General features: G+C 51.8%; 1 protein-coding gene across 1 annotated transcript in view; it reads right to left on the bottom strand.

Annotated features, from left to right (window-relative positions):
* LOC142915486 (uncharacterized) overlaps positions 1-9999 on the bottom strand; it is a 37680-nt gene extending 27681 nt beyond the window's left edge. The window contains exon 1 of the mRNA XM_076061246.1: positions 9969-9999. Coding sequence (XP_075917361.1) covers positions 9969-9999 — 31 coding nt within the window. The remainder of the gene's footprint in view (positions 1-9968) is intronic.
* Positions 10000-17572: the final 7573 nt, after the last annotated feature.

The raw sequence follows: 17572 nt of genomic DNA, 5'->3' as shown, positions 1-17572 counted from the left end.
ACACAACCTCCACACACTCACTCTGTAGAACAGGGGGAGATCACACAAACTCCACTCACTCTGTAGGACAGGGGGAGATCATACAAACTCCACTCACTCTGTAGGACAGGGGGAGATCATACAAACTCCACTCACACACTCTGTAGAACAGGGGCAGATCATACAAACTCCACTCACTCACTGTAGAACAGGGAGAGATCACACAAACTCCACTCACTCACTCTGTAGGACAGGGGGAGATCACACAAACTCCACTCACTCTGTAGAACAGGGGGAGATCACACAAACTCCACTCACTCTGTAGAACAGGGGGAGATCACACAAACTCCACTAACTCAATCTGTAGAACAGGGGGAGATCATACAAACTCCACTCACTCTGTAGTACAGGGGGAGATCACACAAACTCCAGTCACTCTGTAGAAGAGGGGGAGATCACACAAACTCCACTCACACACTCTGTAGGACAGAGGGAGATCACACAAACTCCACTCACACTCACTCTGTGGAACAAGGGGAGATCACACAAACTCCACTCACTCTGTAGAACAGGGGGAGATCACACAAACTCCACTCACTCTGTAGAACAGGGGGAGATCACACAAACTCCACTCACTCACACTGTAGGACAGGGGGAGATCATAAAAACTCCAATCACACACTCTGTAGGACAGGGGGAGATCACACAAACTCCACTCACACTCACTCTGTGGAACAGGGGGAGCTCACACAAACTCCACTCACTCTGTAGAACAGGGGGAGATCACACAAACTCCACTCACTCTGTAGAACAGGGGGAGATCACACAAACTCCACTCACTCTGTAGGACAGGGGGAGATCACACAAACTCCACTCACTCTGTAGGACAGGGGGAGATCACACAAACTCCACTCACTCACTCACTCTGTAGGACAGGGGGAGATCACACAAACTCCACTCACTCTGTAGGACAAGGGGAGATCACACAAGCTCCACTCATTCACTCTGTAGGACAGGGGGAGATCAAACAAACTCCACTCACACACTCTGTCGGACAGGGGGAGATCACACAAACTCCACTCACTCTGTAGGACAGGGAGAGATCACACAAACTCCACTCACTCACTCTGTAGTACAGGGGGAGATCACACAAACTCCACTCATTCACTCTGTAGTACAGGGGGAGATCATACAAACTCCACTCACTCTGTAAAACAGGGGGAGATCACACAAACTCCACACACTCCTTCTGTAGAACAGGGAGAGATCACACAAACTCTACTCACTCTGTAGGACAGGAGGAGATCATACAAACTCCACTCACTCACTGTAGAACAGGGGGAGATCACACAAACTCCACTCACTCTGTAGGACAGGGGGAGATCACACAAACTCCACTCACTCACTCTGTAGGACAGGGGGAGATCACACAAACTCCACTCACTCTGTAGAACAGGAGGAGATCACACAAACTCCACTCACTCTGTAGGACAGGGGGAGATCACACAAACTCCACTCACTCTGTAGGACAGGGGGAGATCACACAAACTCCACTCACTCACTCTGTAGGACAGGGGGAGATCACACAAACTCCACTCACTCACTCTGTAGGACAGGGGGAGATCACACAAACTCCACTCACTCTGTAGAACAGGGGGAGATCACACAAACTCCACACACTCTGTAGAACAGGGGGAGATCACACAAACTCCACTATCTCAATCTGTAGAACAGGGGGAGATCATACAAACTCCACTCACTCTGTAGTACAGGGGGAGATCACACAAACTCCAGTCACTCTGTAGAAGAGGGGGAGATCACACAAACTCCACTCACACACTCTGTAGGACAGAGGGAGATCACACAAACTCCACTCACACTCACTCTGTGGAACAAGGGGAGATCACACAAACTCCACTCACTCTGTAGAACAGGGGGAGATCACACAAACTCCACTCACTCTGTAGAACAGGGGGAGATCACACAAACTCCACTCACTCACACTGTAGGACAGGGGGAGATCATAAAAACTCCAATCACACACTCTGTAGGACAGGGGGAGATCACACAAACTCCACTCACACTCACTCTGTGGAACAGGGGGAGCTCACACAAACTCCACTCACTCTGTAGAACAGGGGGAGATCACACAAACTCCACTCACTCTGTAGAACAGGGGGAGATCACACAAACTCCACTCACTCTGTAGGACAGGGGGAGATCACACAAACTCCACTCACTCTGTAGGACAGGGGGAGATCACACAAACTCCACTCACTCACTCACTCTGTAGGACAGGGGGAGATCACACAAACTCCACTCACTCTGTAGGACAAGGGGAGATCACACAAGCTCCACTCATTCACTCTGTAGGACAGGGGGAGATCAAACAAACTCCACTCACACACTCTGTCGGACAGGGGGAGATCACACAAACTCCACTCACTCTGTAGGACAGGGAGAGATCACACAAACTCCACTCACTCACTCTGTAGTACAGGGGGAGATCACACAAACTCCACTCATTCACTCTGTAGTACAGGGGGAGATCATACAAACTCCACTCACTCTGTAAAACAGGGGGAGATCACACAAACTCCACACACTCCTTCTGTAGAACAGGGAGAGATCACACAAACTCTACTCACTCTGTAGGACAGGAGGAGATCATACAAACTCCACTCACTCACTGTAGAACAGGGGGAGATCACACAAACTCCACTCACTCTGTAGGACAGGGGGAGATCACACAAACTCCACTCACTCACTCTGTAGGACAGGGGGAGATCACACAAACTCCACTCACTCTGTAGAACAGGAGGAGATCACACAAACTCCACTCACTCTGTAGGACAGGGGGAGATCACACAAACTCCACTCACTCTGTAGGACAGGGGGAGATCACACAAACTCCACTCACTCACTCTGTAGGACAGGGGGAGATCACACAAACTCCACTCACTCACTCTGTAGGACAGGGGGAGATCACACAAACTCCACTCACTCTGTAAAACAGGGGGAGATCACACAAACTCCACACACTCACTCTGTAGAACAGGGGGAGATCACACAAACTCCACTCACTCTGTAGGACAGGGTGAGATCACACAAACTCCACTCACTCTGTAGGACAGGGGGAGATCACACAAACTCCACTCACTCTGTAGGACAGGGGGAGATCACACAAACTCCACTCACTCTGTAGAACAGGGGGAGATCACACAAACTCCACTCACACACTCTGTAGGACAGGGGGAGATCACACAAACTCCACTCACACACTCTGTAGGACAGGGGGAGATCACACAAACTCCACTCACTCTGTAGGACAGGGGGAGATCACACAACCTCCCCACACTCTGTAGAACAGGGGGAGATCACACAAACTCCACACACTCTGTAGGACAGGGGGAGATCACACAAACTCCACTCACTCACTCTGTAGGACAGGGTGGAGATCACACAAACTCCACTCACTCTGTAGAACAGGAGGAGATCACACAAACTCCACTCACTCTGTAGGACAGGGGGAGATCACACAAACTCCACTCACTCACTCTGTAGGACAGGGGGAGATCACACAAACTCCACTCACTCACTCTGTAGGACAGGGGGAGATCACACAAACTCCACTCACTCACTCTGTAGGACAGGGGGAGATCACACAAACTCCACTCACTCTGTAAAACAGGGGGAGATCACACAAACTCCACACACTCACTCTGTAGAACAGGGGGAGATCACACAAACTCCACTCACTCTGTAGGACAGGGGGAGATCACACAAACTCCACTCACTCTGTAGGACAGGGGGAGATCACACAAACTCCACTCACTCTGTAGGACAGGGGGAGATCACACAAACTCCACTCACTCTGTAGAACAGGGGGAGATCACACAAACTCCACTCACACACTCTGTAGGACAGGGGGAGATCACACAAACTCCACTCACTCTGTAGGACAGGGGGAGATCACACAAACTCCACTCACTCTGTAGAACAGGGGGAGATCACACAAACTCCACTCACACTCACTCTGTGGAACAGGGGGAGCTCACACAAACTCCACTCACTCTGTAGAACAGGGGGAGATCACACAAACTCCACTCACTCTGTAGAACAGGGGGAGATCACACAAACTCCACTCACTCTGTAGGACAGGGGGAGATCACACAAACTCCACTCACTCTGTAGGACAGGGGGAGATCACACAAACTCCACTCACTCACTCACTCTGTAGGACAGGGGGAGATCACACAAACTCCACTCACTCTGTAGGACAAGGGGAGATCACACAAGCTCCACTCATTCACTCTGTAGGACAGGGGGAGATCAAACAAACTCCACTCACACACTCTGTCGGACAGGGGGAGATCACACAAACTCCACTCACTCTGTAGGACAGGGAGAGATCACACAAACTCCACTCACTCACTCTGTAGTACAGGGGGAGATCACACAAACTCCACTCATTCACTCTGTAGTACAGGGGGAGATCATACAAACTCCACTCACTCTGTAAAACAGGGGGAGATCACACAAACTCCACACACTCCTTCTGTAGAACAGGGAGAGATCACACAAACTCTACTCACTCTGTAGGACAGGAGGAGATCATACAAACTCCACTCACTCACTGTAGAACAGGGGGAGATCACACAAACTCCACTCACTCTGTAGGACAGGGGGAGATCACACAAACTCCACTCACTCACTCTGTAGGACAGGGGGAGATCACACAAACTCCACTCACTCTGTAGAACAGGAGGAGATCACACAAACTCCACTCACTCTGTAGGACAGGGGGAGATCACACAAACTCCACTCACTCTGTAGGACAGGGGGAGATCACACAAACTCCACTCACTCACTCTGTAGGACAGGGGGAGATCACACAAACTCCACTCACTCACTCTGTAGGACAGGGGGAGATCACACAAACTCCACTCACTCTGTAAAACAGGGGGAGATCACACAAACTCCACACACTCACTCTGTAGAACAGGGGGAGATCACACAAACTCCACTCACTCTGTAGGACAGGGTGAGATCACACAAACTCCACTCACTCTGTAGGACAGGGGGAGATCACACAAACTCCACTCACTCTGTAGGACAGGGGGAGATCACACAAACTCCACTCACTCTGTAGAACAGGGGGAGATCACACAAACTCCACTCACACACTCTGTAGGACAGGGGGAGATCACACAAACTCCACTCACACACTCTGTAGGACAGGGGGAGATCACACAAACTCCACTCACTCTGTAGGACAGGGGGAGATCACACAACCTCCCCACACTCTGTAGAACAGGGGGAGATCACACAAACTCCACACACTCTGTAGGACAGGGGGAGATCACACAAACTCCACTCACTCACTCTGTAGGACAGGGTGGAGATCACACAAACTCCACTCACTCTGTAGAACAGGAGGAGATCACACAAACTCCACTCACTCTGTAGGACAGGGGGAGATCACACAAACTCCACTCACTCACTCTGTAGGACAGGGGGAGATCACACAAACTCCACTCACTCACTCTGTAGGACAGGGGGAGATCACACAAACTCCACTCACTCACTCTGTAGGACAGGGGGAGATCACACAAACTCCACTCACTCTGTAAAACAGGGGGAGATCACACAAACTCCACACACTCACTCTGTAGAACAGGGGGAGATCACACAAACTCCACTCACTCTGTAGGACAGGGGGAGATCACACAAACTCCACTCACTCTGTAGGACAGGGGGAGATCACACAAACTCCACTCACTCTGTAGGACAGGGGGAGATCACACAAACTCCACTCACTCTGTAGAACAGGGGGAGATCACACAAACTCCACTCACACACTCTGTAGGACAGGGGGAGATCACACAAACTCCACTCACTCTGTAGGACAGGGGGAGATCACACAAACTCCACTCACTCTGTAGAACAGGGGGAGATCACACAAACTCCACTCACACACTCTGTAGGACAGGGGGAGATCACACAAACTCCACTCACTCTGTAGGACAGGGGGAGATCACACAAACTCCCCACATTCTGTAGGACAGGGGAAGATCACACAAACTCCACACGCTCTGTAGGACAGGGGGAGATCACACAAACTCCACTCACTCACTCTGTAGGACAGGGGGAGATCACACAAACTCAACTCACTCTGTAGTACAGGGGGATATGACACAAACTCCACACACTCTGTAGGACAGGGGGAGATCACACAAACTCCACTCACTCACTCTGTAGGACAGGGGGAGATCACACAAACTCCACTCACTCTGTAAAACAGGGGGAGATCACACAAACTCCACACACTCACTCTGTAGAACAGGGGGAGATCACACAAACTCCACTCACTCACTGTAGGACAGGGGGAGATCACACAAACTCCACTCACACACTCTGTAGGACAGGGGGAGATCACACAAACTCCACTCACTCTGTAGGACAGGGGGAGATCACACAAACTCCACACACTCTGTAGGACAGGGGGAGATCACACAAACTCCACTCACTCTGTAGAACAGGGGGAGATCACACAAACTCCACTCACACACTCTGTAGAACAGGGGGAGATCACACAAACTCCCCTCACACACTCTGTAGAACAGGGGGAGATCACACAAACTCCACTCACTCTGTAGGACAGGGGGAGATCACACAAACTCCACACACTCTGTAGAACAGGGGGAGATCACACAAACTCCACACACTCTGTAGGACAGGGGGAGATCACACAAACTCCACTCACACTCACTCTGTAGGACAGGGGGAGATCACACAAACTCCACTCACTCTGTAGAACAGGGGGAGATCACACAAACTCCACTCACTCACTCTGTAGGACAGGGGGAGATCACACAAACTCAACTCACTCTGTAGTGCAGGGGGATATCACACAAACTCTACACACTCTGTAGGACAGGGGGAGATCACACAAACTCCACTCACTCACTCTGTAGGACAGGGGGAGATCACACAAACTCCACTCACTCTGTAAAACAGGGGGAGATCACACAAACTCCACACACTCACTCTGTAGAACAGGGGGAGATCACACAAACTCCACTCACTCACTGTAGGACAGGGGGAGATCACACAAACTCCACTAACACACTCTGTAGGACAGGGGGAGATCACACAAACTCCACTCACTCTGTAGGACAGGGGGAGATCACACAAACTCCACACACTCTGTAGGACAGGGGGAGATCACACAAACTCCACTCACTCTGTAGAACAGGGGGAGATCACACAAACTCCACTCACACACTCTGTAGAACAGGGGGAGATCACACAAACTCCACTCACACACTCTGTAGGACAGGGGGAGATCACACAAACTCCACTCACTCTGTAGGACAGGGGGAGATCACACAAACTCCACTCACTCTGTAGAACAGGGGGAGATCACACAAACTCCACTCACACACTCTGTAGGACAGGGGGAGATCACACAAACTCCACTCACTCTGTAGGACAGGGGGAGATCACACAAACTCCCCACATTCTGTAGGACAGGGGGAGATCACACAAACTCCACACGCTCTGTAGGACAGGGGGAGATCACACAAACTCCACTCACTCACTCTGTAGGACAGGGGGAGATCACACAAACTCAACTCACTCTGTAGTACAGGGGGATATGACACAAACTCCACACACTCTGTAGGACAGGGCTAGATCACACAAACTCCACTCACTCACTCTGTAGGACAGGGGGAGATCACACAAACTCCACTCACTCTGTAAAACAGGGGGAGATCACACAAACTCCACACACTCACTCTGTAGAACAGGGGGAGATCACACAAACTCCACTCACTCACTGTAGGACAGGGGGAGATCACACAAACTCCACTCACACACTCTGTAGGACAGGGGGAGATCACACAAACTCCACTCACTCTGTAGGACAGGGAGAGATCACACAAACTCCACACACTCTGTAGGACAGGGGGAGATCACACAAACTCCACTCACTCTGTAGAACAGGGGGAGATCACACAAACTCCACTCACACACTCTGTAGAACAGGGGGAGATCACACAAACTCCACTCACTCTGTAGAACAGGGGGAGATCACACAAACTCCCCTCACACACTCTGTAGAACAGGGGGAGATCACACAAACTCCACTCACTCTGTAGGACAGGGGGAGATCACACAAACTCCACACACTCTGTAGAACAGGGGGAGATCACACAAACTCCACACACTCTGTAGGACAGGGGGAGATCACACAAACTCCACTCACACTCACTCTGTAGGACAGGGGGAGATCACACAAACTCCACTCACTCTGTAGAACAGGGGGAGATCACACAAACTCCACTCACTCACTCTGTAGGACAGGGGGAGATCACACAAACTCAACTCACTCTGTAGTACAGGGGGATATCACACAAACTCCACACACTCTGTAGGACAGGGGGAGATCACACAAACTCCACTCACTCACTCTGTCGGACAGGGGGAGATCACACAAACTCCACTCACTCTGTAAAACAGGGGGAGATCACACAAACTCCACACACTCACTCTGTAGAACAGGGGGAGATCACACAAACTCCACTCACTCACTGTAGGACAGGGGGAGATCACACAAACTCCACTCACACACTCTGTAGGACAGGGGGAGATCACACAAACTCCACTCACTCTGTAGGACAGGGGGAGATCACACAAACTCCACACACTCTGTAGGACAGGGGGAGATCACACAAACTCCACACACTCTGTAGGACAGGGGGAGATCACACAAACTCCACTCACTCTGTAGAACAGGGGGAGATCACACAAACTCCACTCACACACTCTGTAGAACAGGGGGAGATCACACAAACTCCACTCACTCTGTAGAACAGGGGGAGATCACACAAACTCCACTCACTCTGTAGGACAGGGGGAGATCACACAAACTCCACACACTCTGTAGAACAGGGGGAGATCACACAAACTCCACACACTCTGTAGGACAGGGGGAGATCACACAAACTCCACTCACTCTGTAGGACAGGGGGAGATCACACAAACTCCACTCACTCTGTAGAACAGGGGGAGATCACACAAACTCCACTCACTCACTCTGTAGGACAGGGGGAGATCACACAAACTCCACACACTCTGTAGGACAGGGGGAGATCACACAAACATCCCTCGCCATGACCCCCCCTCTCCCGTGTCTCAGCTGTGCTCAGCGCTCCGTCGTTCACCCTGAGGCTCGACAAACTGACGCTGGGGAAGGAGGAGGAGGGCGATGGTGGTGGTGAGGAGGAGGAGGAGGATGAGGAGTGCGGTGTTGTGGGTGACGATGAAGACAACGACGATGACGATGTCCGTGACGGCGGTGATGATGACCGCCGTGACTATAACGTTGAGGTCGATGGCGACGACTTCGACGACGATGACGATGTCCGTGACGACGACGATGACGACCGCCGTGACGGCGGTGATGACAATGGCCGTGACGGCGGTGATGACGATGGCCGTGACGGCGACGATGATGGCCGTGACGGCGGTGATGACAATGGCCGTGACGGCGGTGATGACGATGGCCATGACGACGATGATGATGACCGTGACGGCGGTGATGACGATGGCCGTGACGGCGGTGATGACGATGGCCATGACGACGACGATGATGACCGTGACGGCGGTGATTACGATGGCCGTGACGGCGGTGATGACGATGGCCGTGACGACGGTGATGACGATGGCCGTGACGGCGGTGATGACGATGGCCGTGACGACGACGATGATGGCCGTGACGGCGGTGATGACGATGACGGCGGTGATGACGATGGCCATGACGGCGGTGATGATGACCGCCGTGACGACGACGTCGAGGTCGATGGCGACAACCTCGACGACGGTGGTCCTGGGGAGGCTGGGGAGTTGGAGGCGGCGGTTGACGGAGAGCCGGAGGTGTGGAAGCTGTCGTTGTTGGTCTCCGTTGGGCGTGGGTTGAGGACGCTGGTGTCCCACGACGTGGAGTTCCACCATCAGGTTGACATCTCGACAAGAGGCGGCGTTCGACGCACGGTGAGAGGTTGCCGGAGTTGTGACGGGGGTCGGGAGGTTGTGGCGGGAGATGTGTGTGGTTGGGTGGGTGGGTGGTGATGCTGCTACTGATGATGATGATACTACCAATGACACTACTACTGATGATGCTACTACTACTGATGATGATGCTGTTGCTGCTACTACTGCTGCTACTACTGATGATGATGATGCTTACTGCCAGGAGCGCTTCATCGGATGCCGGTACCAACACCAAATGATGCTTCTGCCGGGACGGGAGGATGAGTACTGCGTCCGCGTGAGAATGGTAGCCGACTTGCCACGGTGGAAGGCAGGGGAGTGGTCTCCACTGTCGTGTGTCTCCGTCCCTCCACCACACAGCACCGTGGGTGAGTGGGTGGCTGAGTGAATGAGTGAGAGGTATTTTTGTGCGTGTGAAGTGGGTCTCTGTGTGAGTAGTCTTGTGGATCCCTATGAGTGGTCTATGGGTCTCTGCGTGAGTAATCTATGGGTCTCTGCGTGAGTAGTCTATGGGTCTCTGCGTGAGTAGTCTATGGGTCTCTGTGTGAGTAGTCTATGGGTCTCTATGAGTAGTCTATGGGTCTCTGTGTGAGGAGTCTATGGGTCTCTATGAGTAGTCTATGGGTCTCTGCGTGAGTAATCTATGGGTCTCTGCGTGAGTAGTCTATGGGTCTCTGCATGAGTAGTCTATGGGTCTCTGTGTGACTAGTCTATGGGTCTCTGTGTGAGTGGTCTATGGGTCTCTATGAGTAGTCTTTGGGTCTCTGCGTGAGAAGTCTATGGGTCTCTATGTGAGTAGTCTATGGGTCTCTGTGTGAGTAGTCTTGGGTCTCTGCGTGAGAAGTCTATGGGTCTCTGTGTGAGTAGTCTATGGGTCTCTGTGTGAGTAGTCTATGGGTCTCTATGCGAGTAGTCTATGGGTCTCTGTGCGAGTAGTCTATGGGTCTCTGTGTGAGTAGTCTATGGGTCTTTGTGTGAGTAGTCTATGGATCTTTGTGAGTAGTCTATGGGTGTCTGTGTGAGTAGTTTATGGGTCTCTATGAGTAGTCTATGGGTCTCTATGCGTAGTCTATGGGTCTCTATGAGTAGTCTATGGGTCTCTGCGTGGTCTTCCCACCCAGCCCCTCGTGTGGGTGTCGACACGGACGGCCAGGTCACGGCGGTGGTCGGCCAGAAGGTGGCGCTGCTGCGCTGCGTCCTGTGGGGAGCGGCCGTGGTGGTGGTGCAGGCCAACTGGCTGAAGGCCTCCCGTGACGACGTCTGGGCGGGGGCCAATTTGGCCGCGCTCAGCCCGCTGCACGGCACGGCGTACACCAACTCGTCCCTCGCGGGCCGACTGCGGTTCCGCGTTGGGGGGCATCCCGGCGACGTCTCGCTGGAGCTGCTGGACGTGCAGGCTGGCGACGGGGGCCTCTTCCTCTGCCACGTGGCCACCTTCCCCCACGGCAACTACGAGGGGAGGGTCAGCCTCTCTGTCATCGGTGAGGATTGGCACTGCCCCACGCAGAGACCCATAGACTCATCACGCAGAGACCCATAGACTCATCACACAGAGACCCATAGATCCATAGACTACTCACACAGAGACCCATAGACTCATCACACAGACACCCATAGACTACTCACACAGACCCATAGACTCATCACACAGAGACCCATAGATTCACACAGAGACCCATAGACTACTCACGCAGAGACCCATAGACTACTCACACAGACACCCATAGACTCATCACACAGACACCCATAGACTACTCACACAGACACCCATAGACTACTCACACAGACACCCATAGACTACTCACACATACACCCATAGACTACTCACACAGAGACCCATAGACTCATCACACAGACACCCATAGACTATTCTAGATTTAAAGCTTTCGTGACTGCTAGGATCCATACTCTTTGGTTCTATTGGGTAAAGTCACGTAGGTAAAAAATTAAATAACAAAAAAAACAACCATTGGAAAGATGTTCTAAATCGAACTAAACATTAAACTAATTTCAATGGTACAGTATATTTTTTCAAGTAGTGGTACCCCAAACTTTCGCAGCTCTTATAAATTCCCTTTTCACACCACCAATAGGTAAATTCCCCCTCCCCCCCCCGCACCAAACGGCAAGTCCACCGGCACGTACACCACCTCTTTTCTAAAATCGGCCAATCAAATACTAATTTTTATGCTAATTTCTTTGGCAGGACACCTTGTTTGCTCGCACACAGTTTAAAGGTCCGCGGTCTGAGCGTGGTTGTGTTTCGCTAAATTCTCCTGTTTGATTTGTACTAGGTGCCTCGGTGAATGTATATGCTCTGACTTTAACATAGCTATTTCTGTGACCAGTTACAAGCTAATCACTCAGCTATTTCATTGCTAAATTCTATGCTAATTCCTTTGTGAAGGGGTGCCTCTGCAGATGTATATACTTTAACTTCGCTATTTCAATAAGCCATTTCAATGCTAAATTCTATGCTAATTCCTTTGTCAAGGCACTTGGCCTTTTTCTTCTCACACAGCTTAAAGGTCGTGATCTGAGCGTGGCTTTTTTCACTCCAGCGCTGTCCTCCAGATAGTCTCGTCCCTTCACCTGATGAAGGCCGCTTGTGTTGTGGCCGAAACGTCGTGATTTTTGTTATTTTATTTTTACCTACGTGACTTTACCCAATAGACCCATAGACTACTCACACAGAGACCCATAGACTCACACAGAGACCCATAGACTACTCACACAGAAACCCATAGACTCATCACACAGACACCCATAGACTACTCACACAGACACCCATAGACTTCTCAGACAGAGACCCATAGACTCACACAGAGACCCAAAGCTCATTATCTTCTGCAGATGTAGATGCCACTGGTTCTTCACGTTCTGCAGATGTAGATGCCACTGGTTCTTCACGTTCTGCAGATGTAGATGCCACTGGTTCTTCACGTTCTACAGATGTATATGCCGCTGGTTCTTCACGCTCTGCAGATGTAGATGCCACTGGTTCTTCACGTTCAGCAGATGTAGATGCTGCTGGTTCTTCACGCTCTGCAGATGTACATGCCACTGATTCTTCACGTTCTGCAGATGTAGATGCCGCTGGTTCTTCACGTTCTGCAATGTAGATGCCACTGGTTCTTCACGTTCTGCAGATGTAAATGACACTGGATCTTCACGTTCTGCAGATGTAGATGCCACTGGTTCTTCACGTTCTGCAGATGTAGATGCCACTGGTTTTTCACGTTCTACAGATGTAGATGCCACTGGTTCTTCACGTTCTACAGATGTAGATGGCACTGGTTCTTCAAGTTCTACAGATGTAGATGCCACTGGTTCTTCACGTTCTGCAGATGTAGATGCCACTGGTTTTTCACGTTCTACAGATGTAGATGCCACTGGTTCTTCACGTTCTACAGATGTAGATGGCACTGGTTCTTCAAGTTCTACAGATGTAGATGCCACTGGTTCTTCACGTTCTGCAGATGTAGATGCCACTGGTGCTTCACATTCTATTGATGTAGATGCCACTGGTTCTTCACGTTCTACAGATGTAGATGCCACTGGTTCTTCACGTTCTGCAGATGTATATGCCACTGGTTCTTCACGTTCTACAGATGTAGATGCCACTGGTTCTTCACGTTCTACAGATGTAGATGCCACTGGTTCTTCACGTTCTACAGATGTAGATCCCACTGGTTCTTCACGTTCTGCAGATGTAGATGCCACTGGTTCTTTATGTTCTGCAGATGTACATGTCACTGGTTTTTCGTATTCTGTTGATGTTAATGTCACTGGTTCTTCTCGTTTTGCAGATGTAGATGCCACTGGTTCTTCACCTTCTGGAGATGTAGATGCCACTGGTTCTTCACCTTCTGGAGATGTAGATGCCACTGGTTCTTCACGTTCTACAGATGTAAATGACACTGGATCTTCACGTTCTACCGATGTAGACGCCACCACCGCCGTCTGTTGCACGCCGGTTGAACTCACAACTTTCGGTCCGAACAGGCAACTGGACACACGAACAGGTTTGTTTGCATCTCTGAATGTTGCATGCGTGTGTGTCCATGTACCTGTGTGCGTGCATGCATGTGTGTTAGTGCGTGTCTGTCCGAGTGCGTGTGCATGCATGTCTGTCCGTGTGTGTGTGCATGTGTGTGTGCGTGTGTGTGTGCGTGGGGAGCGGTAGTGTAGCGGTTAGCGCGCTGCGCTATGAACCTGGCGACTCGGGTTCGATTCTCGCTCACGGCCAACACCAGTGACGATTATCTGAACCGGTCCCGGGCCTCCCCTAGGTCGACTCAGCCTCAAATGAGTACTTGGTACGGTGTGTAAACATTGCCACTAGGGAGACAAAGGCGGTCGGGCGTGGTGCTGGCCACCCACCCCCTCGTGTACCGTTCCGGCCTTCATAGGTGCTCGCTAACAGCACTTGCCCCTACAGTCTGTTAAGGCTATACGGGGGATCTTTGTGTGTGCGTGTGTGTGTGCGTGTGTGTGTGCGTGCATGTCCGGCAAAACAACCCCCTACCTCCTCGCGGTGCCGGACGGGCAACTCTGTCGTGGACAGTGCTGTGGGGGGAGGTCCAATTGTGATTGGCTCCTCCCCTCATGGCATATGTGTCCACCACAGGGGCTAACGGGGGCTCTGGACAGGTGCGAGGGGCTGGTAACCCCTCCACCTTCAATTAATTACCACTAAACCGCGAATTAAGTATATAACTAATAAGCTTGTGCCGGAGGCCCCGGGGGGCCAGGCGTCTATGACGTCTCCTGCCCAAACCCCAATTGGCGGAGCCAGGAGATTGAATATCTACCCTCGGGGCTCCTCCAGAAACAACGAAAAACCACTACGGGTAGCCACGTGGAATGTTCGAACGCTCACTGCGGAGGAGAGGCTGCCACTCCTTTGTCGGGAGCTGGACCGGTACCGCCTGGATCTATGTGGCATTCAGGAGGTCCGGTGGACCGGCTCTGGCTCCTGCCACCATGAGGGGTGGACAGTCCTCTACTCGGGGCAGCAGACTGCCAAACAACAGGGTGTGGCTCTTCTTTTGAACAAAAGAATGAAGGGGGCGTGGGAGCGTGGCGGTGAGGTGTGGGAAGCTGTAAGCCCCAGGCTACTTTGGGCTCGCCTTCCCATCAACCGGAGACAAGGAATGGTGGTCGTGGTTACTTATGCCCCCACCGAAGATGAACATCCGTGGAGGGATGCAGGCAAAGCCGATGAGTCAGATGCCTTCTATGACCTCCTGTCACAGGTGCTGGCTAAAGTGGCCCCTTGGGATAGAGTCATCATGTTGGGTGACTTCAATGCCTGAGTTGGTCATTATACTGCACCTGGTCTGGAGTGATTGGAGGGCATGGGCCAGATCAGCTCAATAACAACGGTAGGAGGCTGCTAGATTTTTGTGCAGCCCATGGGCTTGTAATTACCAACACGTTGTTCCGGCATCGGCGCATCCACACAACATCATGGATGCATGCCGGGTCCAAGCAAGAACATCTGCTGGACTACATAGTGACGGACCAGCGGATGCAATCCCATGTCCTTGACACCAGGACCGACCGTGGAGCTGACCTGCCCTCTGCCCATCGACTAGTCATATGGAAGATGCGCCTGCCATTCTTCCACTCTGGTGGTGGGTATACACCCAGGACTCCATTCCAACCTAAAGTGGCCTGGTCTCACTTATCTGATGAAAGTTGCAAGCGAGAATTTCATCATCGCTGGCGGCTGGGATTGGCATCGTCCCCGACTCCTCCTGATGTCGAGGGTAAATGGGCGAGGTTTAGGACTGTGACTCATGCAGCTGCAATGGCTGCTTTGGGTACGCGGTCCAGACCTCCCCAGAGACCCTGGCTGACAGAGGAGGTGTTCAGGATGGTCGAGAAAAAGCGACAGGTCCACTGTCATCGGCTACAGAATCCCACGTCAGAGAATGAGGAGGCTTACCGCAGCCTTCGCTCGGAGGTTCGGAGAGCCGTGAGGCGCTGCAAGGATGGGTGGTGGTCGCGGGTTGCTGAGGAGATGAGTCTGCCTCAGTGGCCCGTGATCACAAATCTCTATTTAACTCCATCAAAAAAGTAATCTGCAGCGCCACACCTATTACCATCATTAGGGGAAAAAACGGTGACCCAATCTCCGACCCCCAGGAACAGGTTTGCAGATTTGCTAAGCATTTCTGTGAGGTCCTGGGGGAGGGAAAATCCCTCAGCCAGGAAAACATCGTGGCACAAAGCGAGGATGACCCTGCTGAGGCTGCGGTGCCTCAAATATTGGAAGAAGTCACCCCCTGTGAGTGGCTGCCTGAGGTGCCATCTGTTGAGGAAGTACTGAAGGCGATCCGGAGTCTGAGACTAGGAAAGGCAGCGGGCAGAGATGATCTCCCAAGCGAAATGCTGAGGGAGGGCGGCGTTTGTGCACAGACTGCCCTATATGACATCATAACAACAGTCTGGACCACTGGACGGGTTCCGCAGGATTGGAAGGATGCCCTGGTGGTCCCCCTTTTTAAGAAGGGGGACCGCACAGACTGTAACAACTACAGGGGCATCTCACTCCTCAGTGTGCCGGGAAAGGTCCTGGCAAGGATTATTCAACATTGCCTTGCCAGGCACGCTGAGGAGAGGCTTGCGGAGCCCCAATGCGGTTTCAAGAAAGGGCGGTCCTGCACAGATGCCATATTTTCTGTCCGTCTGCTACAGCAGAGGTGTAGGGAATTCCAACAAGACCTACATCTCTGCTTTATTGACCTGGTCAAGGCCTATGATACCATCAGTAGGCCTGGGCTCTGGGTTGTTTTTTGTGCTTTTGGAGTACCTGAATCTCTGCTCATAATCATTAAGGACCTTCATGATGGTGAGCGGGCCCGGGTAAAACTACGTGGCCGGGAGTCAGAGTCATTCCCTGTACACCTTGGGGTGCGACAGGGATGTCCTCTGGCTCCCACATTATTTAACATCTATTTTGACCACGTAGTTCGTGAAGCCTTCAATAGCTGTACCGGGGGAATCTCCATATGGTACAGATATGATGGGAGGCTGGTCGATGCCCGGGTGCGGTCAAGGGATGGCTCCCTATTGCTCAACCACGTTATGTATGCTGATGATTTGGTAATAGCTGCTCATTCAGAGGAGGAGTTGGAGACGCTGCTGCTGAGACTGGAGCGTGCCACTAAGAGGTGGGGCCTTACCATCAGCCCCACCAAAACTAAGCACCTGCCTGGGTATTTTGTACCATCGGACACTCCACCCCCACAACTCCAAATCGGTGATGGGGCAGTGATGGGGCAGTTGTGGAGAGAGTGGAGAGTTTCCCATACCTGGGCAGTGTGTTATGACTGGCTCCTGTTTAACAGCAGAGGTCTCCGAATCAGTCGAGCGGCAATATCTTTTCATCGGTTGCGTAACGCTGTGTGGAAGCTACCTGGTCTGTCGCTCCGCACTAAGCTTCAGGTCTTCTCGGCCACGGTCATTCCCTCCCTTCCCTACACTTGCGAAACGTGGACCCCCCTAATGGAACATCTTCGCCGGT

This window comes from Petromyzon marinus, unplaced genomic scaffold (assembly GCF_048934315.1).
Source record: "Petromyzon marinus isolate PM22_M1 ecotype Great Lakes invasive population unplaced genomic scaffold, UKy_Petmar_22M1.pri1.0 PM_G_Scaffold_32, whole genome shotgun sequence".
NCBI classification, from domain to species: Eukaryota; Metazoa; Chordata; class Hyperoartia; order Petromyzontiformes; family Petromyzontidae; genus Petromyzon; species Petromyzon marinus.
The sequence above is the reverse complement of the archived record's forward strand: the minus strand, read 5'-3'. Positions and strand labels throughout refer to the sequence as shown.